This window comes from Cottoperca gobio, chromosome 3 (genome assembly GCF_900634415.1).
Source record: "Cottoperca gobio chromosome 3, fCotGob3.1, whole genome shotgun sequence".
NCBI lineage: Eukaryota > Metazoa > Chordata > Actinopteri > Perciformes > Bovichtidae > Cottoperca > Cottoperca gobio.
Genome location: NC_041357.1, coordinates 11029555 through 11056329, shown reverse-complemented (window position 1 = coordinate 11056329; position 26775 = coordinate 11029555). Strand labels below are relative to the sequence as shown.

The window sequence follows — 26775 nt, the reverse complement described above, 5'->3', positions numbered from 1 at the left end:
AAGAGCGGTCACTCTGAGTTACAGCGCCCCCTCTGTCGCGGAAGCCTGCTGGTCTCAAAAGACTCCTCTGTAGTTTAGTTTTAGTTTAGTTTAATTTAGTTTAGTTTATTAGAGACACGTGGTAGTGAGCTGACATAATTAGCTAATAAGCTATTTTTCATCTGTAGTCCCAGGCAAAGGTGTTACAAAAGGCTTCCTAAAATACATCAAAACTAAAACTAAAACACGGCATGCAGGTTAAAGATTGGAAAAGGAAACACAGTTGTTATAAGCATTCGTGGAATATATAGGCTACATAAAGAACCACATTGCAGGAAATATAGATAGCAGCAGCAAAACGTTGTGTATGCATAAATCATCAATTGTTTTAATTGGTTACTGAAAGATCTAAAAGTGTTTAGTTGTCTGAATTGGAATTATATTCCACTCTTGAACTTCTGACCGACCAGGCTGACTGGCTAAAAGCACTTTTCTGCAACAAAATAGTGCAATCTTCTCTTATAGGTAGTGTGCAAACACATGACAAAACTGTGTGACGTAGGCGTGCGACGCCATGTTGGTTGGAAAACAAATCAACAATGGCGTCTAAAGCGAACAACAACAACAATACAACTCTGACTTCTTCAAAGTATTTTGACTCTCTGGAGTCCTCTGCAAAGGCAAGATTCAGAGAAAAAGTCCAAATTTGCGGCCTTGACCCGTACACGCTAAAGCCGTATATTGAGGATTTAGATTCATTACTGCCGATTGAATATCCAGATATTGTGAACTACCTTGTGCTACAAACGTTGTGGGCAACCAACACACAAATGAAGGCATATAAGAGCTTAGATACTTATAATTTCTTTGTTTCTGGCTGGGTTGGTAATCTTCTTACCAAACCAGTGAAAGATGACAGGGTGCTCGTCCATGCCCGTGTAAATCACTCTCAAAGAGCTCGAGATACACCGCTCAAGCCGTGGTTTGTGAGTGAGAAAAGCGGCGATGTTATCCTCGCACACTGTGATTGTATGGCTGGATTAAGCAAAGCATGTTCTCACATTGGTGGTTTGCTTTTCGCAAGTGAAGTAGGCTCAAGAATAAGCAAAACAAAAACATGCACAGAAGAAAAGAGCAAATGGCTGCTATCATAAAGCTTTGCCGCTTCTAGTGACGAGAAGTAAGGTCTTACAGTGTTCGGGTATATCATAAGCACAAATGTTTAACGTAAACATTGAAAACATAGCTTTAGCATGAGCTCTTACCAGATATAAAGTGGATGCCACACACACGGGTGAATTGTGCTTTTTCTTCTGTTAAATCCTTACGATTTATGTTGCTAAACCACCGCTTACGGTGTTTGGTAGACAGCAATTCATCCCTCTTTTGTGGATCGTTGTTTTTGATGATTTTAGGAAATCTAAACGGTTGGCATTTTCTTTCAATCTTAAATGTTTAAATACAAAGAAAATGACAAAGCGTTGCAGCAACTTGTGAAACACGTGAACGTATATATAATCAAGATGACTGAATTCCGGGTTGGGAAATAAGCGTCACATGCACACGATCTATAGACCCAATAGTAACATGATTGGGGTCGTATTGGTTCTTCTGTTCATATAGGCCACAAGTGGCAGTGGAGCTAAGTCATGGATGACTTTAAATACCAAGACTTTTACCAGCCCGGAGGAAGCCCGGGGCCCCCGTCTGGAGCCAGGCCCAGAGGGAGGGCCCGACAGCGAGTGCCTGGTGGCCGGGTTTGCCACGGAGCCCGGTCGGGCACATTCCAAAGAAGCTACATGGTGCCTCCCATCCATCCATCCTGTGGGCCCACCACTCATGGGAAAAAACGCTGGGGTCGGCTGCGCAGTCACACGGATGGCAGTGATGGTTAGGGACCTCGAAGGACCACACCCGGGCAGCAGAAGTTGGCTCTGGGGACGTAAAACGTCACCTCTCTGTGGGGGAAGGAGCCGGAACTAGTGCGGGAGGTGGAGCGCTACCAGTTGGATCAAACGCTTTACCGCACCGTTGTGACAAAAAGAGAGCTGAGCCAGAAGGCAAAGCTCTCGATCTACCGGTCGATCTTCGTTCCTACCCTCACCTATGGTCATGAAGGCTGGGTCATGACCGAAAGAACGAGATCGCAGGTACAAGCGGCCAAAATGCCTTTTCTCAGATGGGTGGCTGGGGGTCTCCCTTAGAGATAGGGTGAGAAGCTCAGCCATCCGGGAGAGACTCGGAGTAGAGCCGCTGCTCCTTTGCGTTGAAAGGAGCCAATTGAGGTGGTTCGGGCATCTAGTAAGGATGCCACCTGGACGCCTCCCTAGGGAGGTGTTCCAGGCACGTCCAACTGGGAAGAGACCCCGGGGAAGACCCAGGACTCGGTGGAGAGATCTATCTCCTCACTGGCCTGGGAACGCCTCGGGATCCCCCAGTTGGAGCTGGCGGATGTGGCCCGGAGAAGGGAAGTTTGGGGTTCCTTACTGGAGCTGCTGCCCTCGCGACCCGACCCCGGATAAGCGGTAGACAATGGATGGATGGATGGATGGATGAACTTTAACCAACATAAAATCTCAACTAATAACCTGTTGTGTTTTTAGAATTGGGATATGTAGAAACACCTTAGCAGCCTTTGTATACATGTGATTTCTAATGAATCTAGAAATGTGATTGAACTGGACCCTGACATGTATATTACATTCATTACATTACAGGTCATTTAGCGGATGCTCTTATCCAGAGTGACTTACAGTGAACTATGGTGGCCAGGTATTGAACTCACAACCTTCTGTTTTGGAAGAGTAAAACCTGCAAGACAGACTTCTGTTTCTTACTTTGAACCAACATTAAAAGCTCAAATGTATATGAATATGTTCCTGCTTTGAGAGGCTGGTCAAGGACCATATCATCTCCATACTTCCCCCCAATCTCGACAAGTTCCAGTTTGCTTACCGCCCAAACCGCACCATAGAGGACGTCATCTCCTCTGTACTCCACCTGAGCCTGGCCCACCTGGAGGACAAGAACACCCATGTGCGAATGCTGTTCCAGGATTTCAGCTCGGCATTCAACACAATCATCCCCCAGCATCTGGTAAGCAAACTGGGACCCCTCGGCCTCAACACCCCCCTGTGTAACTGGCTGCTGGATTTCCTCATGAACAGACCCCAGCATGTGCGTTGGGGGTTGGAAACAGCACCTCCAGCACCATTTCTCTGAGCACCGGCTCCCCACAGGGCTGCGTTCTGAGTCCACTGCTGTTCACCCTGATGACCCACGACTGTTGCGCCAGGTTCAGTACGAACCACATCCTGAAGTACGCGGACGACACAACTATGATAGGACTCATCAGGGACAACAACGAACTGGCCTACAGGGAGGAGGTGAAACAACTGACAGACTGGTGTCACACCAACAACCTGATCCTGAATGTTGACAAAAAAAAAGAGATCATTGTTGACTTCAGGAAAAAGCAGCACTGTCACACACCGCTCCTCCTCAACGGCACAGCAGTCAAGACTACAGACAGCACAAAGTTCTTGGGGGTACAACTCACAAACAGTCTGACCTGGTCCCTTCACACCTCCTCACTGGTGAAAAAGGCACAGCAGCGCCTGCACTTTCTGCGCAGGTTGAAAAGAGCACAGCTCCCCCCTCCCATTCTCACCACGTTCTACAGAGGCACCATAGAGAGCATACTGACCAGTTGCATCTCTACCTGGTCTGAAAACTGCAACACCTCAGACTGGAAGTCTCTGCAGAGAGTGGTGAGGACAGCGGAGAGGATCATCGGGACGTCTCTTCCTTCCATCAGAGACACTGCTAATAAACGCTGCCTCACCAGAGCCCAGAACATTATAAAAGACCCCACTCATCCCCACAACGGCCTGTTCTCCCTGCTGCCCTCTGGCAAGAGGTTCCGCAGCATAAGGAGCAGAACTACCAGACTCTGCAACAGTTTCTTTCCCCAAAGACTGTTGAACCAAAAATAACTTTTTCTCCTGAGCAATGTGATGTGAACTCCACTCTAAGAACTCTTAAATGTATATATTTTATAGAGTGTATATATGTTATTTATATAAAGTACATTTATATTTTAAGTACACATTTTATTTTATATTCATGCATCAGCACCACGACACTTTTAAATATTTATGACCACTTTTACAGGTACTTTTACAGTAAGCCAGGACAACGAAATTTCATTTGAATTGTACATTGTATAATCTCGTAATGACAATAAAGTTTTTTCATTGATTGATTGATTAATTGATTGATATAGTCAAAAGAAAATAACAACATGTTCTGGAATAACTTTCACTGTTGAATATAAAATACATTTAAAAAAGGCAGCATTAATGGCTTTAATGCATAAATAATGTTGGTTATTATAATATTTAGTTTGGTAAGTTTTGCTTTTTTTTGCTTTTTGCTTGTTGTTATATTTACTTTATTTCTGGGAGTATGGTGTTCTTTCTTGTTTATTTTATAATTTATTTTTATTTGTATTTTTATGGTATGGGCAGAAAACTCTTGAAACTGCTTTAGAGTTTTTGCATTCTTCCAACCTCCGATATTTCAGGTTATACTTGAACGCACCACTATGTGTAGTGCTGTTGCCATAGAAACGTGACTCTGCGTATCCAACGAAAAAAGCAACCACGGATCAAAACAGTAGCTAGCCTTTCTATCTTTAGTCTACACAATGGAAACTCCTGGAAATACTGCAGAAACAAACTATAAATCTATAAAAATAACTGTCATCCGTGGAAATAACTTGGTAAGCTTGTTCAATGTTACTTTGTGTAATAAAAGTGACGAACTTCACACATGCTAGTTAGTTCACGTTAATTAACTAGCTAACGTTAATTTACAAATGGCGAAAACAACAGAAGTGTGCTTAACTTAAGGGTGTTTATGAATGAGCATTTTACCTTTAAGTTTATCTTACGTTAAATTAACAAAAAAGACCGAAAGTTAACGCCAACATAGACTGACATACGTTACTGTTACTGTTATCAAACGGGTTGAACAGTCTGGCAAGGCAACGGTTAGCGGAATCCAACGTTGTTGACCAACAATTTCAGTTAACAGTTTCTTTTATTTCGTGGTTCAGTTTTGAGCTATTATGAGGTAAACGGCCCTCCTTACAATTTAATTTAAGGGCATTAGGGTAATATCACAGTCAATTGTTATCTAACATTGATTACAACAATTTTTGATCCTTAATCTATTTCTTTGTCAAATGAGAAAACTCAAAGTGAGCTGATGTGTTTGCCCTGTTCACCTCTCTGTGTATGTTTAAACCTATATGTTCTAGTTCAGGAAGCAAACAGTATTTGCATCCAGCTTTCAGGATTCACTTTACACAATTATTTTCACTATTCAGAGACATCAAACCAGACAAGTAGAGCCTTCCCTGCTGTTACAAGGCCCATGCGAGTCTCATTTTACTTAAACTGGATTGGTTTTTACTAACTTTGTAATCAAAATTTTACTTTGTAGTTTAGTATAAACACAGGATCAGGATTCAGTACTTGGATCAGGGTCAGAGGCAATTTCAACAACGTTTGGAAAACTAGCTGAGGCTGAGAAGGAGTACAGATGACAGTATCCACCTGATGAAACATGTTAGTTAGAAACTTTATTGACCATAATGTGGAAAATTGTCTTTGGCTTCACCACAATCAATAGGAATTACAACTAAAACCAAATAAAAATCATTGAGAGAGCTTGGAGTTAATTATATACAATAAATACAGTTTGGTATGCCTATTACAAAATGTATAACTCAAAACTTCTGCCAACATCAGACAAATGTGCAAATTGAGCTCTGTATTTGACATTCAGTACATGCCTTCTGCTTAGTTATATTTACGGTTTCCCTATCATTTAACTGGCCGTGTTAAACCACTCTTGACCGTTTCTCTTTACATTTCACATTCAAGTGTCCATACCAAGTGACCATGTTAAATGACAAGATGCTTTCCACCAGTTTCTTTTACACCAATTAAGTTTCTTCTCTTTTCAGCAAGGAAAAAAGACAGACAGCTTCCACAGTTTCCTGCGGGTTGAAGTAGATGGAAATGTGCTGGGAGAGTCAGACAAGAAGCAGGTCGACCCTGTGGAGCAGCGTGTTGACTACGACTTTACCTGCAGCTTCCACTGCTCCAATAACACTCAGGCTCTCAGTGACATTGCCCATAAACCGATCATATGTAAGTTGAGTTTGAAAATGTTGTTCAGTTTTTTCACATCTGACAGAACTGACAGTTGCGCTAACCAGCGTCTTACTCTAACATAAACATTTACTTTCAGTCCATCTCTTCTTTCAACTTTTATCAATTCTTGTTGCTTTGACTTCCTGCAAATTGGCTACCAGCGTCTTCTTGAAAGCCACACTTAGCTTAGCTGATTATGTCCAGATTTAGGCTGCTGTAGATTTCATAAAGCTGATATATTGTTTTTTTAACGTAGTAAATGTCTAATATTTCTGTCTTGCAACCTGTGCCAGCCAACAGTTTGTAAATTCAAATTTACAAACATTTTTGTAAATTTTCTGTAAATTCAAATTTACAAACTTTTTTGTAAATTCAAATTTACAAACTAGTGCTTACACCAACAGTAGATGTATCACTTACATAGCTCACTAATAACCAACAGTGGAGCTTAAACTATCATTGTATTAACACTGGTGGTAATTTGGTCACTGGTGAACGAACACAGAGGAATTCCTGGAGTATTTCCAGAAGGCCAGTTTTCACAGCACTGTTTAATGGTGTTGTTGTGGTCAGTGACAGTGAGAGAGGCCCCGCCTGAGGAGGAGAAAGTTGAGGCGAAGACAGCGGTGCTGGGCCAAGCTGTGGTCGACCTGCTGCCACTGCTACAAGGTACAGCTGTAGAAATGTAGTTTCCTTATGTGGAGGTCAGATCAGCAGAAACTGACAGCACTTTCACTGTTGGAATGATTTTCTCTTCTGGCTTCAGGTCAGTGCAGCTTCTCGTCCACAGTCCCACTGAATCCGGTGACCAGCCACTCAGCCAAAGACATCAGCAACAGGGTCGGTTGGTTAATGAAACTACATTATTATCATTCATTGTTAGGGACAGGGTCATAGCTTCTTTAAATATCAGAGAAGTCACCTTCTCTGTATTTTTGCAGTTATGAATTTAAATATAAGAAATGTTGTTCGTTCTCTCTATATCCCCCTTTCCTGTCAATTTTCAACTGTACTAAAAGCCCAAGAAAAACAATCACATTATGGATTTTTATATAAAATCATATTTACATATACAGTGATATAAGATATATATATATATATATATATATATATATTGCCCGTCCCCGGTATGGTTCATCCAGAGAGCTAATGAATGAGACAATAAATAGATGGTAGTTGTTTCTTCCAGATTTCTTAATCAGTGAATGTTCTACAGTCACAGAGCAGCGTGAAAGTGGAGACAGCATGTAGGGCCAAAATGAAGCAGGTGGCCAGCAAAATCACTGTATTGTCGAAGAGTAAGGTAATCTCATCAACTCACTACAGCTAGAAAAGTTACAGTTTGGGTGAATATCAAACCTCCAACATGTCACTAAGTGACACCTTTTACTGTGCAGGGCACAATGAGGTGGGATCACGGTGCTATAGTAATAGTAAAAATAAATTCAGCACAAGATGAGAATCATTATAATCTAACAAATTACCGATTAAATTTCTTGTAGAAAATGGAATTTGTTAATTAGGCCACTTTGGAAACAAAATACTTTTAAAGACATTATTGCACACAGTGTTTAGGGTGTGCATTTGATTTCCCTGAAGGGATTTATTTTAACTTAATAATGGTATTTTCAGAAAATGTTTATAAATAAATTGTGATGATTTCACCCCCTTTAGCAGTCGACCTTGGATGTGTGTGTCAGTGTGTCCGATCCCCTGCTGTCTGAGGCTGAACTCTCAGCCTCCAACCTGCTGAAGGTAACTGTGGAGACAGCCTACTCCATCCCTGAGCCATGGATGCTGCAGTCTGGCCCCGCCCCCACTCCATGCACATACACTGCTGCCCTGGAGGTCCCGCTTACTGCACAGGTGAGTGTTTCACTGTGCATTTCATGTAACTTTTTAAAGCTATTTTACTGAACAGGACCAATGTCAATAACATCACATTTAGTTGTGTGTAGCCCTTTAAGAATAAAATGTAGGGATATTTTAATCCGTCATGATTGTAAGATTGTCATGACGCTCAATGGTACTAGCAGTGTTGAATCAAAGTGAAACGGAAAACTCATTCAGCCCCATTCTAACTAACTTCAAATCTTTCCAGGGTAAATGATTTTAACAGTGTGGTTGTACGCTTCCTTTGATTCCCAGAAAGATCAGGTGCTGGTGTTCTGTGAGGGGCAGCTGAAGGCGGGGGGAAAGAGGGAGGAAAAGGGCAGAAAAAGGAAGAGGCCCCATCAGGCCCTGCTGGTCCCGGAGAACCACTTCCTGCCTGCTGCCTTTTTCCAGGCAGAGCCAATCAAAGAGGAGGACGGCCAGCTGACTGGATTAGAGGTAACTGCAAATGTGGACTGCTCCTGCTGTCAATTGTGTTAGCTGGAATGCCTTGGTGCATTGATAGGTGCATTTTGCAGTATGGCACATTACTGTAACTGTCAAAATATAGAACTGCGTGAAAATTTGGGATGCTATTTAAATGCCTATTGTTTAGTAGATATGACTAGACTTTAAGGTAAATGCCAGTAATTTGACACACAGGTTTAGCTAGTGACTAGGGATATGAGAGGTTTATGTTCCTAAAAGTAAGAAAAGTAAATTACCCATAGTAGAATGTCTAATACTGTAGTAGACACAGTCAGGCCTGAAGCTCTAAATGTTCCGACAGGACCGTGAGTTTCGCAATGAGGCAGAGACCACGATGAATAGGGTGAGCTGGGACACTGAGATGCGCTGCTTCCTGGATGCAGGAGGAACTACCAGGTCAGCTACACACACAACTCACTCCTCCTCCTCCTTTCTGATCATCATGCTACCTGTTGGCAGTGACATTTCATCACAAGTCATCAGTGTTTTGGGGCTATGTCTAGACTTCTAGTAATTTCTTCAAAATAACCATATTTCAGGATGATAGCAGAGTATACTTGAAAACCTGGTTACCTCATTCAATGCATTTCATGTCAAATGGAAAGGAAATCAGAAAGTTATGGAAGTCCTTTGATCCTTTTACAGATTTTATTTCAGGGCCATCCAATGAACCTGGGATTATGTGATCTGTGTGACTCTCAAGTTATAAGGTTTAATTCTTAGTATAAATGGCAAATCCCTGTGCAGAAAACTGGTCACTACAGCAACAAATAATTGCTAGGAAAATATTAATGAGTTATACGTAGCAAAACGTAAAAAAGAAGAACATTATAATGTATGTGAGTGGATTGCAGCATCGGATGTGTAAATAATAGCAGTAGATGATACAGAACAAGAGAGACAGATACAGAAAAAGATATAAAAATATGTGTATCGATGTTCAGGCTGCGGCAGAAGATCACTGAGAGCAGAATGTGGCCGGTGGAGATTATGAGGTCGTTGGCTCCGCTGACAAAGGCATCAGAAACAAAAACGGTGAGACGGCTTTGTTGTCAGGTTCAGAAATGTGTCCTCTCTCTGGACCGTATTGACTGAACCAAATGATAACGATTGGGGACAGCATCCATAATTGTTTTAGGAAAAATTGCTTTTAAGTTTAACCAAAGCTAATGTGATGCTTTAGTAAAGTCTCTGTCGTGTGTGTGTGTGTGTGTGTGTGTGTGTGTGTGTGTGTGTGTGTGTGTGTGTGTATGTGTGTGTGTGTAGCTAGCTGAGGAGAACCCAGAGATCCCCTTCCATGGTGTGGCGTTTGTGGACATGGGGCGGCTGCTGTATCCTGGAGTCAGCCGCATCCGAGGAGCATACAGCATTCAGCCCTTCTCTGAGGCTGAGTTGCTGCACAAGGTCACTCAAATAGCCCAGTGTAACTCATTTGCTTTAATGTTTCTTCATTTATTCATAGCTCTTGATCAGGGTCTGTATTAACTGGATCAAACATTACATAATGTCTTCCAGGAGTGACCGACGCACTAATGGAATTCCATCTGCTTTTTTAAGGAAATACGCTTGTTGGCTTATGAAATCAACAATATCAGTTCCATCTCTGTGTGTCCAGTACAGAAAGAAGCTCATACTGTGTGATTATTTATGTGTCATGTGTGACACATAAATAAAGACTTTGATTAAAAAAGTCTACTTAATAACCCTAATACTGGTCCAATGTGTACTGTTGTTTATCTAATTAAGTTAGTTTGTCATTGATTTTGTATTTAAAGGCCAAGCGGAGTGTCAGTGTGTTAAAGGCCAAGGCAGCAGTCAACCAGGTCCAAGCTCCTGTTAGCTCAGCTGCAGGCTTTAACAAGGCAAAGGAAGGGAAGAACTTGAATGGAAATGTAAGCTTCCACTAAACAGCAACACAATTCTGAACGGCATGCAAACATAGGTTGTAGTTATAGATCAAGTGACAGCAACAGCAAAAACTCATACTGTACATCTGTAATACTGTAATATTCTAAACCTATATAAAGTATAATTGTTTGCTGTTGCGCAATATTTTGTAAGTCCTTCAGCATATTAACAACTCATTCCTGTAACTGACAGATGTACGTGGAGGCCAGAACGTATATTATCATTGAGATAGCCTTGGAGAAACCGCTGGTCCCAATAACATCTCCAGAGGAGCTGTCCAGAAGGTAATGTGGTAAATAAATCCCATTTGGACTGGTTTTATTGGTCACACTGTCTTAGCGGTTCTAAACTATCAGAAAATGTACACTTGTTAACTTTTTATTAAAATGAACTCTTACTCATTTAAAGGCATCATTTCTAATGTGACAGATTTCCACCCGATGACGCTCGATGGGTCTATTACATTTGTTAGTTGCACCTTGCTTTTCTGTGAAACACAAATGGGTGAGAATGTGCTGAAAGCTTTCTCTATTTCCTGCAGGGTAAAGGCGTTGATCCCACCCAGATCTCCACTTCCAGCGGGTCCTAGCAGAGCAGAAAGAGTAAAACAGTTCTACATTTACACTGTATATACATACAATTACGTACACAGACACACAGATACACACACAAAATGAACCACACTCCAGTGGAGAGTTGTTTACTTGCTGAATTCTCTCCACTTCCTTGCAGGCGGTGCTTGACTTCCACAGGCAGGTAGGTAACGTGATGACCCATATTTTGAACCAGCATAAGGAATTGTTTGGAGCAAGATGCAAGCCGTCTGAAGACTGCAGCCGGGAGCAAATGAAGGTTCAGCTGATGGGATCGCTCAATGTTTCTGGGACATACTTCGCCTTCAAGGAACAGATGAAGGTCAGAACAACTGTGCACATCCCTGGTGGTTGGATAAAACTTGCAATAGTTTTTTGGATCTGTAGCCAATCAGGTTTTAGTTTTACTGGTGGCGGTGGCTCTTCTGTCAATATTTGACCACATACATTTGTGTGTGTGTTTCTGGTGTATAGCATGCAGTGGTGAGGATTGTACGAGACAAGATGCAGCGCACAGAGCCATTCACTGACCCTCAGGAGCTAAGGGCTTTTGTCAGCAAGCTATATGTTTACCTGGTGGACGAGATGCACATAGCTCTCAACAAGGTAATGCAGACACACACGTGTATATATGTGTGTACAAATTGTATCCTATATTTTTTTTCCCCTCTCCTCCTCACCAGAATTATTCAGAAGACGTCAATGATGACTCCTTGGATGAGATCCAGTTGAGTTCTTCTCAGCTCAGACATTTTGCCAGAGAGGCTCGGCTTACTGGGGATTATCAGCTGGCAGCTCAGTACTTCCAAGAGGTAGAATAGCATACTCGCCTCTCCTGATACTTTACTCATAGTAAATAGGAAAAAAACCTTGAGTCATAACTATACTAAGATTTATATAAATAAAACTGCGCAGGGTGGATAACCAATCACAGTCCAGTTATCCACTCTTTTCAGAATCAATTAGTTTTCACAAATACGCCTTAATGTACACATGTTTGTCTATTATTCATGGAGCATATCAGTGTTTTTGTGTGTTTGTTGTGTCAAGTGGCCACAATTCACGTGCAGTGATGATAATCTCTATGTAGACAAGGACTCTGGCTGGTAAAATACCTAAACTCAATTGTGTATTTGTTTCCCTGCAGCTGGTGGTGAGGAAACCCAGTGAACCCTCCCACAAGTTTGAGTGGGGAAGCCTCTACATGCTGACCGGAGACTACATGAAGGCTAGAGAGTGTTTCCATGATGCTGTGTCCATCCAGCAGGCACACCAACCCAGGTTAGAAATGCTAAATATTAAATATCTATAGACTATCAAACTTTAATTAAATAAATGGTTCCTGCATTATAAGAATGCATAATGTCTTAAAGTAGAGCCATGAGCTCAACACTGAAATCCTGAGTCTGTATACTGAATATCCTGATTATTTATCCATCAGTGAGAAAAGAATAGTTTTCAGGTGTCTATTGGCATTGTGTAACAGAACACCACACAGTTCCAGTTCTCCATTAACATAATACAAACATTGGTTAAACACTCAAACTCATTAAATGTATTTCCTGGTCATGGTGGTCTTCACCTCCACCTCCACCTCCACCTTATCACTTATTGTCTACAATTAGAGATGTCAAATCACTTGTCATTCGGTACATTTGAAACAGTGTGACACTATAACTTTACACAACCAATTTGAAAGGTGACTCAATGTTTATGTTTAAACAGGCAGCCAAACCCGTGTGTCTGTATCTGCTTGTTTCACCAGCCTGATGATGTGTGGGGTATTGGCAGCAATGTTTGAACATCACGAGGAGGCCCAGACCTTCCTGGAGAGAGCCATCAGCATAGACCCGGCCAGTGTGGTGGCCTGGACGCTGCTGGGTGAGATGAAAGTCTGTAATTCTACTCTCTGCTGTTAAGACTGCTACTACAGACACTCATTTGTCGAATAACAGACATCAGCCAGTCAGTGTAGTCTAACCCCAATATGATGGAGGCTCTTGTGAGGCTACAGCTAATAAGGCATTATATATATATATTTTTTTTTTGTCTGTTTAATAATTTTTTTCTTATTCTTATTCTTCTTATTTAAAGACAGTAATGAGTATCAAAGTTTCACTTCTTTAGATAGGTAGGTAAAAAAATGCTGTTTCAGAGGCTTTTTGTGAGGCTCAAAGAGGAAAAAATTGAAAGACATTATAATGAAAATCTACAAAAATGGTATATATCAAATAGGCCTTTATAAGAAATCTCCACATAAATCATCACTTAGCAACTTTATTTCAATAACATACATATCCTCTGACCCTTAATGACCCTGAGTCATCTGCTGCAAGTCTAAGAGGACAGAGGGTATCAAATGCTGTACAGATTGTAAAGCCCCCTAAGGCAAATTTGTCATTTGTGATATTGGGCTGTATAAACTAAATTTGAATTTGAAAGCAGAAGAGATGCATGCTGGACATTTCATGTTGCTGGGACTACTGTCCAGGCTTGCTCCATTACAGCCAGAACGAATCCATCCTGGCTGAGAGGGCTCTTCTGGAGGCCAGAAGTCAGCTGAGGGCAAAAGAAGCAAAGAAGCAAACACAGAGGGATGAGGAGACGAAGGTCAGGGAGGAAGACAAGGAGGTGAAAAACCAGCGAGAGGAGGAGGACATGGCCACGTCTGCATGTCAGTCTTCCACTGTTAAGAAAGGTGAGATGCAGCGAGATTAAAAGAGTATAATGTTTCTTCATCTGAATGTAGACCGATGTGTTAGTTTTCTCTGTCGTCACATGAGTAAATGCCATTCTTGGAGAGAAAAGCAGAATTGCTCGAGGTAACTCTGGTGGTATATCTGTACCAGTGGTGAATAAGCATAATTTGGTTTGAACCGGAAGAGTTTTTGGCTCCAGCTCTTCTTTGTTCTAATGGATCTGCAATGTTGAAACTCTACTCACATCTTCAGCACTACACAGAGTATATAATGAAACACGCAGAGATCTCATTACATTCAAAACATTCAAACAAATCCACAAAATGTTTTATTATTGAGATTTGCTATAAAATCTCAAATAACAGGAAATGGTGCATTTTCAGTTAGAAAAAGTTCTCAATGAGAAATTGATTGTAGTTTTTCTTTCATTTCTATTCTTGTGGACTTAATTTAATCCATCAGGACAGAAAACATAAAATGTTAAGAATGTTGATACACCATATAATCTATACACGGTTTAGATGCACTCTGTTGGCAGCAGTCACCTGGAAATAAGACTTGTCTCATCTCTGCTGTCTTTGATGCGCTCATTGGACTTCAGTGCACTTCAGCCTCATCTGTGTTACCGTCATTTTTTCTTAGACCCATATCGTGGAGACCAGAACTCAGAAGTGCAAGGAGACCCTCCAGTAGAGAGTGTCAGCTCCAGAGCCGCTCCTGCTAAATGCTCCTCCACAATTTACACAGAGGCGGTTCAGTTCCTGCTGCAGAACACTGCCCTGCAGGTGAAAACACACATCGCAGCTGGTGGTTTGATCAGCCAGCTGCTGGAGTCAAAGCACATTGTGAGAAAAAAGACAATATGATCAGGAATTATACATTTATATTGTATTCATATGTTCTTGCTAAAAGGAACAATGGCTACAATTGTCAGTGGTAAAGTTTCAACAAAAATGAAACTGTAAAATGTTGTAAATGTTGCTAACAGTTATCATCAGTCACTGTTTTCCTGTTGTCAGATGGCGGAGCATGCTCTGTCGCTGAAGCTGCTGTCGGCAAACGGTGGTCACAGTGGCTCCTATCTTCTTCATCTAGCCCAGTTGCAGCTGCTCAGAGCCGACTACAGCAGTGCCGCAGCCACCCTCAAGGAGGCGCTGTTTCACAGAGACCAGGTACTCACACACACAGCACAAAGGACTCGTGGAAAGTGTGACATGTACAGTATGGTTCCCTGCTTCTGTACTGCTCGGTTAGCAACAAACATTCACATTTTCTTTTGAATTTATGAACTTCTTTTACTTTATTGTTTGTAGGCAGAACAAATATAATTAACTGACCTGATGACGTGACTTTGAATATATTATGTTTTTACTGTCCTTCTGAAAGGCTTAAGTCAGAAATATACATTTCATTGGTAGTGGTATGTTTGTGAATGAAAGACTCTTATTGGATCATTCAGGGGATGGGACTCTGTTTCTTTCAATGAACAATCTTTTTATTTTGCTTTAGATTGTTAATATTAATGTGACATGACCACACGCGCAACTTTAGATAAGCCTGGCGCGCATCTCGCCTAGCATGTCTTCTGAACCCTGACCTAATAAGTGTTGTCCTCCTTGTGAGCAGGATGTGGATGTATGGGCGTTGAATGGTCACTGTCACTACCTGCAAGGGGAGTTTAGTGATGCTCAGGAGAGCTATGAGCGAAGCCTGAACTTTCTGCAGCAGCCATCAGACTCTCACCTTGTCCTCCTCCGCCTGGGATCCATTTTCCTCCAGCAGGGAAAGGTTAGATATTAAGACAAGCTTCACTGCTCTCTGATCTGTCAGACACTTTACTTCTGTGTATCTGCCTGCTGCATTTCCAGGAAAGACCACAAACTTCAGCAGTTATTCCTAAACTCTACCAGCCACAGGCGGGGCTCACACACATCTAGGAAACATTTGAAAAAATAGCAAAATTGACAAAAACGTCGTGAGAACAATGGGGTTTTGTGACCAAGTTTTTAATTTGAAGCATGATTATGATCAATTTGTTACTTTATTTCTTTACGTGAATGTGCCGTAGAAAGCATTGTGCTGTAGAAACCAGGCAAACAACACATGTGTTGTTAATATTGAATTTAGGTTAAAGCACTTCATTGTAAAACATATTCTATATAGCAACGGAATACATTTATTTACCAAGTAATTCTCTTTGTTTTGTGTTTTTAACTTTCAGTTTGAGCAAGCCAAAGTCGTCTACCTGCAGGCCTGTGAGCAGTCTCCGTCCTGCCTGACCTGGCTGAGCCTGGGCACCGCCTGTTACCGGGTAAAACCCCACCTCCAGAACAAACCTAGAAATATATTTAAATGCAATTTAATTCTGGTTTTGAAAGGTACCAAAGCGGATTTGTTTACACATTGTATCTTGTGACATTACCGTGTTAAAGGCAGTTAACGTTAACATTAGCAATGCTTCTGAAAGATCCTGTCCTTATTAGGACAGTAGTTAAACCTGACGACCCCAATGTGTGAACAAAGAGCAGAAGTTTCATGTTAACAAGACAGCTGTGGAGTTGTTTCATTAACTTTGGAAGGAAGTGAGCCTTTGTTGTGTTTGTGTGTGTGTGTGTGTGTGTGTGTGTGTGTGTGTGTGTGTGTGTGTGTGTGTGTGTGTGTGTGTGTGTGTGTGTGTGTGTGTGTGTCTGTGTAGCTAGAGGAGCTGTGTGTAGCTGAGGAAGCTTTGACCGAGGCCAATCATTTGAACAACAAGAACGCAGAAGTCTGGGCTTACCTGTCGCTGATCTGCCTCAGGGTGAGTGATGACGACACTCTGAAAACACACTAGCCGTGTTACAGTTCAAGCTCTGCCTCCCTTTAAGTCTTTATTTCAAGATACAAAGTGCAGACACTTTCTCCTTATAAAGAACCCCAAAAAATGTCACCAAGAAATGTAGCCATTACCCAAACACGTGGGGCACAGCTGGTGTATCCTTATTATATCCATATTGTTCAGTGAGACTCGACTTCATTTGACGAGGAAAAGCAAGTTCAGCTAAACCCTCAGGTCCAATGACGGACACCTCTTTGTGAGCTTTATCCCTTCAGGAATGCTGCCTCTGAATCAGGACACAGTTCAACACAGATTCACTTTTTTACTGTCGTCAGCAACAGGATTTTTACGAGACAGGCCGCAGGGACCTGAACTAACCATGTAATGAACCTTTTATTTTCAGTCAGGCAGACAAGAGGAAGCAGAGCAGTTTTATAAATATGCAACAAGGGTGAGTGTGCTTTTATCAGTCATTTAAAGTAAGGTTAGTACCAGATTTGGTTTTGTTGTTAAATATTGATAATGCTTAAACTAATTTTTTTTATATAGATTTCCTAGTTTTTTTGTTTTGTTGTAATGTTACATGAACAAATCTAGGCGTTTGTCACCATGTATTCATTTAATTAAATATGTCCCTGTCGTCTAAGGCACATTTAAAGGTCATATCTCTGTTTTCATTTGGCATAGAGAAACTCCCATCTAATGAAAAAACTTTTCTAATTTCTTGGTTTGCAGTTCAACTTGCAGGAGTCACTCCTCAAAGAGTTAGATGAGGTGAAGGATCAGCACCGCTTCACTCATCTGCAGTCATGCTTTGGAACAAGCTCATAAATTAGTTGGCCAAGTACATTTCATACAAACACAAACATTTTGAAAGACATCTTTATTGTATTTTAAGTATTTAACACTTCTTGTGAAAATGAAACACAGCCAGCTCAGATGCACATGTCAGATCTTACAGACAGTGAAGATCAGTAACTGTCCAAGCCATATTAAAGTTAAATCCTGTTCAATATTGACATTATAAATAAACTCAAAGCAACACAAATCTCAAATGTATATAAAACAACTGCAATATAGTCTTAAAAAAAAGAATGAACAGTATTAACAAAAGAAAAGAAAAAGGGCATGTGGTGACTGCTATCAACAGAATACTTTAAATCATTTTCTCACTTTTCATGTTATTTTTACCATCTGAACATCAAAACAAGCCTGATGAGACGTTGTTGTTCTAAAACGTCTTACCAGATTTTGGCACAATCCTTCCCGCATTGGAAGGAGATGTTAAGTGGAATATATTGTTTGGCTACAATTCCTGTCAATAGATTCATAATGCATGTGTTCCAAGTAATGCATTTTAGGCCAGAATGTATTTCCTATTTTTGGAAATGAATGTGGTATTGTAATTACATTTAAAATACACTGTAGTGCCCAATGTTTGCCATTGTATGGATTTTCAAACGCACACTTTATTGTAACATCTATGCTTTCCATATTTTTTTATTGTGCCACTTTCATACTAGTCCTGGCCTCTGTGGCATCACTGTCTGACCCGAGAGAACAGTTCTCGCAGCCACGGTGAATCCTCATAGAGCCGAGGGTCGCCTAGATACTCGGTGGTCCTCTTGTACAAGTAGTAGTACAACACAGAAGCTGGGAACAGAAAAATATGTGAGGAGGTTTTATCACACAAAAACACCAAAACATACCAAAAATACACTCGTTTCCAACTTTTCAATCAATTTCACGGTGCTCTGAGTCAGACTGTCCCAAAGATTTTAAAGGTTGTTAATAAATACTGATGACTCAGGGGTTACCGGTACTTTATTATTGGTGCTGACATATCTGACTTCAGATTTTTTTAGTTTGCCCTGGACTCCACCAATCCCATAACGTCTCAACTAAGAAGTCAGCAGCGCAAAACATCCACAACAGCTAATGAACAACCAAATAAAGTATAGCATTTCAGTTTCATTTCTAATAAGCCAGTTTAGTTGTTCTGTTGGGAACTTAAGAATCTTTATTTAGAACCATGTTAAGTTTGTGTCTGTTTAACCCAAAGTACTACAATGTACACATTACTTACATTACTGCAAACTGTTACACAACATTTTTTAGAACTCATTCAACCCGCTGCATCAACTTTCAATATTGTCAAAATCAATTCACAAAAACTTGAGGCTAGCTTCAGTGAGGTAATCCATCACACTGAATCACGTCAGTTATTGTCTGAAACCAATCACCATTAACATAATAATGATAACTTAACATTTAAATTATAACTCAACTGCAAAAGAAATTGCCAAAGGCCAGCTGTGTAAATGAATATATCAATGGCCCTTTTTAGTTTGCATAATTCATCAGCCATTCCCAAGTGAGTGGCTCCTGTGTTAGACTTTGAACAAGGATTAAGATACTTGAGAGATAATATGTGATTGTACAGAGACAGAGAACCCCCACCAGTATTTACATCTCAGCCCAGCAGAGTGTACCGTGTCTTAAGGAAGGGTCATAATGAAAGAGATTTTGTGAACTGGTGATGCAGTAGTGAATCACACAATGAGTAACCGTCTGGGTGGCTCATAAGTAGCAGACAAAACAGAGAGACAAAAAAAAACATGGCTACAGTCCGTTCTCATATTTAATAAGGGATCACCTGCAGAGAAGAACAACAACTAGACAATAAATCCCATTATCCACTTATGAGCTTATGCGTGTATGAAAATCACACCCACATGGCTATGTGAGAGCGCTGCCTGGAGCTTGTTAGGAGATTTCCGTCAGTGACACTCTTCAGAGTATAAAACTAAAATAATAATCGCACTGAAATGCAATTTGAACCATTGATGAAATTAAAGATGTATCTGAAACTGGGTTACATAAAACCAGGTGTGTTTTATTAAGGTGGCATAGTGACAGAAACCTATAGGTAAGAGGTAAAGGGGAAACTAAAAAAGATTTGAGGGGGAATGAGAGTACAGTTTTCTTAGTCCTTCAAATATAAATGATGTTTATTCTTTGTACTGAAAAGCAGCATTCACTCTAAATATTTCTGCTCCGAAGGAGAAATTCTCCAAGTATTATCTCCTACTTCTTATATTGAGAAAAACACAAAGGCTCTGCCCTGACAACTCATTTATCACTCATTGTTCTCTTGTAACTCCTTTAAATTGAGCATGTCTCAAATTTAAAATATAATTAACATCAATAGTACCGCCTCGATTGCTTCTCGTTTCATTTCCGATTGTGAATAAAGTAAATCTCATTGGATATGCAGTGATAAATTGTAGCTCCCTTTTTTTAAGATATCCTTAACAACGCCCTAGAGACAGCAGTAAACATTTAAAATAAATATGTTTGCGAGGCATTACATTTTTTTATTAAGATGTCATCTTACCGGCTCTTTGGAAGACAAACAGCACCTGAAGCCCGTCTGTCCAAATAAATCTGTTGGTATTTAGCCAACGTAGATTCTGGAAAGATTATACGGAAAACATTAATGGTCATTTTAATGTCACAGCTTTTAATAAAATGGCAAAACACTGTATTCCAATTTAATTGCAAAAATTTGACTGATGGGAAAAATTGGACAAGAGGGGTTTGATTTAGTTCACACCAGGATTCTTCTAGTCAAGAAGAGATGGAAAATAATTCCCAATCTCATATTGTTATTCTAGTATTCATATTTTAACTTAATTTTAGGATATTAGAAGGATTTTGCCTGCTTATGTAGTCCATCTTTAAACAATATCATTTTCAGAAAAAATGTGCAGTCTATTTGGTTCATTTAATATATCTAATATGTCTCTTCCCATTTGTGCACATACAGCACGTACCATAAGCCAGGAATGGAGTATGATACTGAAGGTCAAATAGAGAGCAGAGAGCATTAGCAGAGCTCTAAACCGCTCCAGCAATATGGCGACCAGGCCGATCTGGAACACGTAGGTGTTAAACAGCATCAACAGAATGATGATCAGGTTGAACAGGATAGCAATGTCCTGGATTCTGTTGAGGAAAAGCATACAAGAAAAGAAAAGACGAGAGAAAGAAATGTGTAACCAGCAGAAACAAAAGATTTACTGTCTTTATACGGTGCCGTTTCAAATCAGCATAGACAACTAAAGCGTACTATTTTTAGCTGTTCTCCTGGAGCCAGAGATAATGTTTGGCTTCTGAAACAGTGAGGAAACGCTTACTTACATGAAAAGTACCAACTGAACAGTCGGTTCACCCCTCAGCAGCTCGCTGAAGGAGTTGACGAACAGGTCAAAGGAGAGCAGGCTGAGCTGAATCAGTAACACCAGAGAGTAGTTGCTGGTTTGGAGCGTCTCCGGCCCGAATGCTGGTCGCCCGGGCGGACTGTGGTGGTTCCACGATGGATCCAAGGCTGCACTGGACTCGCACACTCGCTACATAGAAACATCAATCCACTCACAACAGTCCTGACTGTTATAGGTGATTAAATAACTCCACTCTGAAGTGTGATGGATACAACGTTAAGGCTCCATTTTCAGTTGTTAAAATTAGTCTTGTTTACTTGGGAAAAACTAAAGTCCTTTCAAAATGGGAGGCAGGTTTTGGGATGAGCTGCGTGGAAATCCCAGATGTCAACATGTCACAAGTGTTGATTTTTACAGCTCCAACATGAACAGATGTGGTGGCGCAGTTCAGTCTATGGTGTGGTAAAAGCATCCAGGTTTTCTTGAACCTTCATATCAAAACTAGTGAAACATCAGCACCCAAATCCAGCAGAGACACTGTGAAATAAGACAGGAGAGATACATTAGTATTCTGCTGAGAAACTCTATATTCTGTATAGTGCGACTCTTATTCTGTTGCAGATTTATGTGCAAAAACCCCCCCAGATATTGCTATTTTCCTACCAAACGTAACCAGACACGTTGTTCAAATTGAAAAATGAATCCCTTCAACTCCCTCAAGTTGATGTTTCTCTAAGAGGGTTGGTCGTCATTCACTGTCAGTGAACTTTCAACCTTATTGACCTTTTTAACACACAGTCAGTGCCTTTTGGTAAAACTGCTGAAAAGTATCAAATATTTGTTCACTAGCAAAATGATTAAGAGGAACTGAACGACCAGAAAAACCTTCACCTTAAACTTAAACCTTGTGATTCACACTTTTGAATCTTTGTAAGGAAGGGACCCCGCGCTTCTAGCAGCAACTGGTGCAACAAGGACTGAAGAATGTGTAACCAGCAAGGCATGGACTGGCATGTTGCTGACTGAATACGTGTCACACAGTGTCTACAAGCAGACTGCATTAACTGCCAAGGAGAGACTACCTGCCAAATGATTAGGACTGGCCAGCTTGATATTTTTAGGGTCAGTTCACCTGAATAAAAAAATAAATACAGATTCCTGCCTCTCCCATGTTGTCATTAGTTTTTATTGGAACGGCTTTCTACCGCAATATACTAAAATAGATTCTCTGAAAACAACGTTGTCCGTACTAAGAGCACCAAAGAAGAAACTTTATCACCACCATTGTATTGACCTCTCCCGGACAAATAAAACCCAAATTATCTGCACAGCTAGATGCCAATAGAGGCAGGTCACAGAATGTTTTTTCTTATTTTTATAATTTGGGTGAACCAAACCATTAAGCACAACAAAAGATTACCTTAAATAAATAATACTTCTATCCAGGTAAACCTAGTGGTATTTCAAGCCTCCAAAACAAGCCCCAACAATAAATTACAGCTAACACTACATCAGGACATTTAAACATTAAATTACAGTTTACCATAAAGTAGCAAGGCAGCTTCTCTCTCAAAGGAGCATCCTTTTCTGATGATAATGATATCCCAGAAATACGGAAAGGAAGCAAACAAATCTTGAGGTGTTCCTAAGGTCCTTTTACTACTTATGTCTCCACTGGGAGTATTAGTTAAGCAGGAACTGTAAATCTTTGCCTTGATTCCTCTTGTGAGCCAGGATCACTATCCAACATGGCTCCTTCACACTGTCTGTCACCAGGTGGATCCTCTTATGTATCCCGTATTTATAGCTTGGCACGGCCGTGGCAGGTGTGAGGAAGATTAAGACTACTTCCACACAGTGGCAGGTTGAACAGAAGACTACTTATTCTTGAGCGCTGTCCCACTGAGATTGTGGGTTAGCAGAACTACTGGCTCCTTGGCACACAAAAAAAGACACCAGACAACCAGTGTATGTAAACAGACAAACGTGTTAGGTTGAAACGTCTTCAAGGTTTTCCAGAGAAGAAGAAGAATTTCTGCTCTTTCTTCTTAGAAATTGGACTCGAAAAATATATCAGTTTTTCAAATATTTAGTTTCTCGTTGACAAGAATAGTGTTTTAATTTAAAAAGCCTCGTTGTTGTTGTTCATGTGCTCCATATTGTAGTTCTTAGTACCATGTAATCTTCTTAGGAAGCTCTAACAGCTTGTTGCTCTGCACAGAAGTGATACATTCTTCCTTTTACTGCTTCAGAATATCAACTACTACCACCAAACTGCTGCCAAAACAACAAAAGTGTGTGTACCTTTAAATGAAGTTTGATATCAGATGCTGGAGTAGTATCGGTCCAAACAACTCAAGTGTGCAGCACAGGATGACAGCTTGTGTCTTTGTTAGTAACAGGGTTTATCCCCTTATCCTCTCTAATAGACAGGCACAAGGTTTTTGAGTGAAATTGTGGCTGGATGGATTCCATGCACCTTAACAACCTATTTTGAAAGATAGACATAGACTCATACAGTATCTTATTTCATGAGTCTATGGATATTCGTATTAAAATGTTGCTTTTTTGGACCTAAATAAACGTTGGTGGAGTACCTGTTTAGATTTCAAACATAGCCAAAACAAATCATATGACATGTTTTTGTTTTCATTTTATTGTGGACTTAATTTCACACTTCTATTTGCTACTTATTTGTATTAATTTAACGTTTATTTCATTTCCTCTTGTAATCATTTCTGCTCCTGTTACCCTGAAACTATAAGAAGGGGTTCATGCTTGAAAAACAAAATAAACTTAATACACTGTTGTATTATTATTGTTGGGTACCTTACTCAGTGTTTCTTTCACTGTGGACTGACATTTATTACAAAGGACAACGGGTTAAGGCTGTATACGTATGAGCAACTGATGACGTGCTCTAAATTGATGCTGCCTGAGCTTTTTCCATGACTTCTTCAGTCACATTGCCATTGAAGATTACGGTAATACTTCTAGGAAGGATATCTGGTGTCGAGCCAAAATAAACCACTGTCATCTAGTGGTGAATGTGGATTATTACACACACACGCACACACACACACACACACACACACACACACACACACACACACACACACACACGATACTGCACCATTTACGTGATCTAAAGTAGATCTAACTTTTATGCTTACAGTGCATTTATTCTCGTCAATATTTATGTAGCCCAATATCACAAATTTGTCTCAAGGGGCTGTTTCCATGGACCAGCAGTGTCAGTTGTTTTTTGGGAATTAGATTCAGTCTAATGTTGTCTAATGTTATGAAATTAAGGAGCACCTCTCAATGGCTTATGTTTTACTACCTGACAGTCTATAAGGGTCGATGATATGTGTCACCAGGTTAATCGGGCCATGTGCTTCTTTTATGCAATGAAGTGTTAAGTGAAATCTTTACATAATTTATTTAAAATAAAATAAATGTTGCACATTATTCTCCACTGCACTTACTATTATCAAAGTTTAAGTTAGCTGAAAGAAGGAGCTGATTAACCTGCAGTAGCACAAGTTAACTATACTTCAACAAAACCTTTACAAGATGAAGCAGATACTTTTTATTTTCACTTTTTACATCATAGAGAAACTGTCCACTATAATTAGCTTGACAATTACCGCTGTTTCATATAATCAATTATTTAACTAACTAACTTTAACTATAATTTATTTAGTGAATACTTTATATGTGAGGGCATTTTGTATTATTGTTTTTTTTTTACTTTTGTCTAACTTCAACTTTGTTTTCTTTTTCAAAAAAGAAATTACTTTTGGACAGCAGTTCAGAAACTATAAAATATATAACTTCCTTGTGGAAGCAGGAAGAATATAACTCTTGTACCTTAGGTACATATCATTTCTAATCAATTACTAATATTTAATTAGATTGTTGAATGTTACATATGTAAATTACATTTTTTTTTTTATGTAGGACCTCTCATGCACAGCAATTTCCCTCGGGATAAATAAAGTTTTATCTTAACTTAATAAGTAAAATATCTGAGTACATCTTCCAACATATATAAGCTCAAATTTATTAGAACCTTTAATTTCTAAGGACTAAATGTTAATGCTGAAATATGCTAAATGTACTAAAGTCATTCTTAAAATGCACACAAATCCCTCGAAACATGCTTGCTTTTCTTTTTCGTTCTCTCTCCCCCTGTGTTTCTGTTTGCATCACATAAGCATTGCCCCGGGACAGAAAAAACACCCAGAAACATGCAAGGTGGCCCGGGGTGGAGTCAGCAGCACCAGCCTCAATCTGTACATGAGCTCAGCACTTTGATTTCTCTGGCCTCCAGATACACTCGGCTGTCGGAGAGGAAAGTGGAATAAAAACAGACGACATTTAGGAATATTTTGCCACATTTCATCGCTTTCTATCGACAGGAGATCAAAGAAACATCAGGTAAGTGAGAGCAGGAAGTGCTCTGAGTGGTTAGCTTCACACTGCGGTGTCGCATTGAGCAGGCTGGCAGCATTATCGTCCTTTTACGATACAGCCGAGACATTTTACTCCTTTCTATGAAAGCTCGGCTATCAGACAGGTTTTTACCATGTTGTTGCCGGCTTTTAAAAGTAGGTCGTCTTGATACAATCGGTGGTTTTCCCCACAGCAGCAGTTAAAGACGTATAACTTTAGCGTTAGCTTACACCGGCGAAGAGATGCGCTGTACCGTCAGTTGAAAACCATCGAGGAAACGTACAAAACTGTGATATGTATGTGTGTATGTAGTCCTGTAAATTAAAACACGAAGAAGGTTACCCTGCGTTATTAAAACGAGGTTCATAAATGTTTTTTGTGAACTCAAACCCTTCACTAAAACCACAAGAGGACTTTCCAGAGGTTTTACAGCTGAGCCGTTAGGACGGTTTGTAATGGAAATGTTCAGCTAACGTTAGCTAACTTTTTATTGTAGTCAGTGCTAGCGATGTAATAAACATACTAATAATAACAACATTATTTTATTCTTTAGCGTACGTTTTACAAAGCAGCTGGTCAAACAACCTTGTGTATTTTTCCAGTCACAGGTGTGATTCATGTAGATTCAAAGTGACTCATTTAAATCGGAACTTTGTTTTCAACATTAGTTTGTCAGGACAGATGAAATGTTATGTTCAGACTGGTTCCACATCGGACGTACTCTCATCCAAATCAGGGGAGGCTACTTTTCTTCCAAGTCCGGTCTATTAAAAGTAGTGTTCCCTGCAGTGTTTACAGCAGAGATAAATACATGTTACAGAAAATAGCAGCAGAACTATTTCACTCAGGAAAACATTTTATTTAATGAGTGAGACTTTTATTTAGGTATTTTTCTACTAACTAAATTGACCAGGAGGGAATCTGAAAACGGATGTGTGGCTTACTTCCCCAATTAAACAATTTATTTGGGGAAACCCTGACATGATTAAAAAACAAAGAAGAAATTACATTTTTTTCTATTAAATTGTAATATCTTAGACCGACAGAAGATCCTTATTGACTGATATAAATTGTTGGATATTTACAACATGCAGGATTCTACTTTTCTTTTTGTTTACTGGATTTCCATAACATTTGATCCCCAAGACTTTAGTGCAACACATACATGTTATTATCAGATAATCAATTCTAATTCAAATGAAATGTTGAGGCTGCTCAAATCAAATGCAACAAATAGTGTAGACTTCTTTAAAAAAAACAAAACTTTTCTGGACCTGTTCCAAGTATTTCACCACGGTAATCTCTTAAGTTAGACGATACAGCCATTATTTTGAGAGTGCAGGCAACAGTCTTGTTTAATGTGCCCTTGTGATAACATAAGATAAGATGCATCAACTGACGCCACTGTTCTTCCACTCTAAACCCTCCACGCAGAACATTTTAAACAGTTTAGATCCTGTCTTGACTCAGCTGTTTTCTAGCCAGCTCTAAAAAGTAAAAATGAAGTCTTGTTTG

General features: G+C 40.0%; 3 protein-coding genes across 6 annotated transcripts in view; 2 read left to right on the top strand and 1 right to left on the bottom strand.

Moving 5' to 3' along the window:
* The first annotated feature begins 4628 nt into the window (after positions 1–4628).
* Positions 4629–17454, top strand: LOC115026102 (cilia- and flagella-associated protein 70). 2 transcript variants are annotated; one of them, XM_029458741.1, is made up of 25 exons: positions 4629–4762; positions 6014–6200; positions 6777–6872; positions 6970–7043; positions 7878–8069; positions 8352–8534; positions 8866–8960; positions 9509–9599; positions 9831–9968; positions 10340–10456; positions 10665–10756; positions 11014–11074; positions 11205–11387; positions 11540–11671; positions 11749–11877; positions 12213–12346; positions 12831–12946; positions 13557–13763; positions 14407–14549; positions 14784–14936; positions 15391–15552; positions 15986–16075; positions 16460–16561; positions 16983–17030; positions 17315–17454. In XM_029458741.1, exons 1-25 carry the CDS (start codon positions 4688–4690, stop codon positions 17408–17410), a joined length of 3096 nt encoding a protein of 1031 aa, XP_029314601.1. In that variant the 5' UTR covers positions 4629–4687; the 3' UTR covers positions 17411–17454. The 2 variants fall into 2 exon arrangements, with proteins under 2 accessions (XP_029314601.1, XP_029314594.1); XM_029458734.1 differs by having other exon boundaries at positions 14407–14609.
* LOC115026126 (transmembrane protein 138-like) overlaps positions 17424–26775 on the bottom strand; it is a 9545-nt gene continuing 193 nt past the window's right edge. The window contains exons 1-5 of one of the 3 annotated variants that reach the window (XM_029458765.1): positions 23107–23295; positions 20783–21339; positions 20416–20587; positions 19977–20052; positions 17424–18232 (exon numbers count right to left, since the gene is read on the bottom strand). In XM_029458765.1, the coding sequence (XP_029314625.1) occupies positions 18120–18232; positions 19977–20052; positions 20416–20541 (315 nt within the window). In that variant the 5' untranslated portion in view covers positions 20542–20587; positions 20783–21339; positions 23107–23295 and the 3' untranslated portion in view covers positions 17424–18119. Of the gene's footprint in view, positions 18233–19976; positions 20053–20415; positions 20588–20782; positions 21340–22345; positions 22777–23106; positions 23296–26775 lie in introns of those variants that run through there. The other 2 variants (XM_029458773.1, XM_029458782.1) reach the window with 2 other exon arrangements.
* The window catches only part of LOC115026113 (CD151 antigen-like), a 20377-nt gene continuing 18645 nt past the window's right edge, over positions 25044–26775 (top strand). Inside the window, exon 1 of the mRNA XM_029458754.1 lies at positions 25044–25245. The gene's annotated coding sequence lies outside the window, so the exon portion shown is untranslated. The remainder of the gene's footprint in view (positions 25246–26775) is intronic.

Excerpts from the sequence above, each read along its gene's own strand:
- LOC115026102 (XM_029458734.1), top strand. The coding sequence starts at position 4,688 with ATGGAAACTCCTGGAAATACTGCAGAAACAAACTATAAATCTATAAAA. Across the intron at positions 9,600-9,830 it reads AGGCATCAGAAACAAAAACG|CTAGCTGAGGAGAACCCAGA; the intron begins GTGAGACGGCTT and ends GTGTGTGTGTAG. Across the intron at positions 16,562-16,982 it reads TGTCGCTGATCTGCCTCAGG|TCAGGCAGACAAGAGGAAGC; the intron begins GTGAGTGATGAC and ends TTTTATTTTCAG.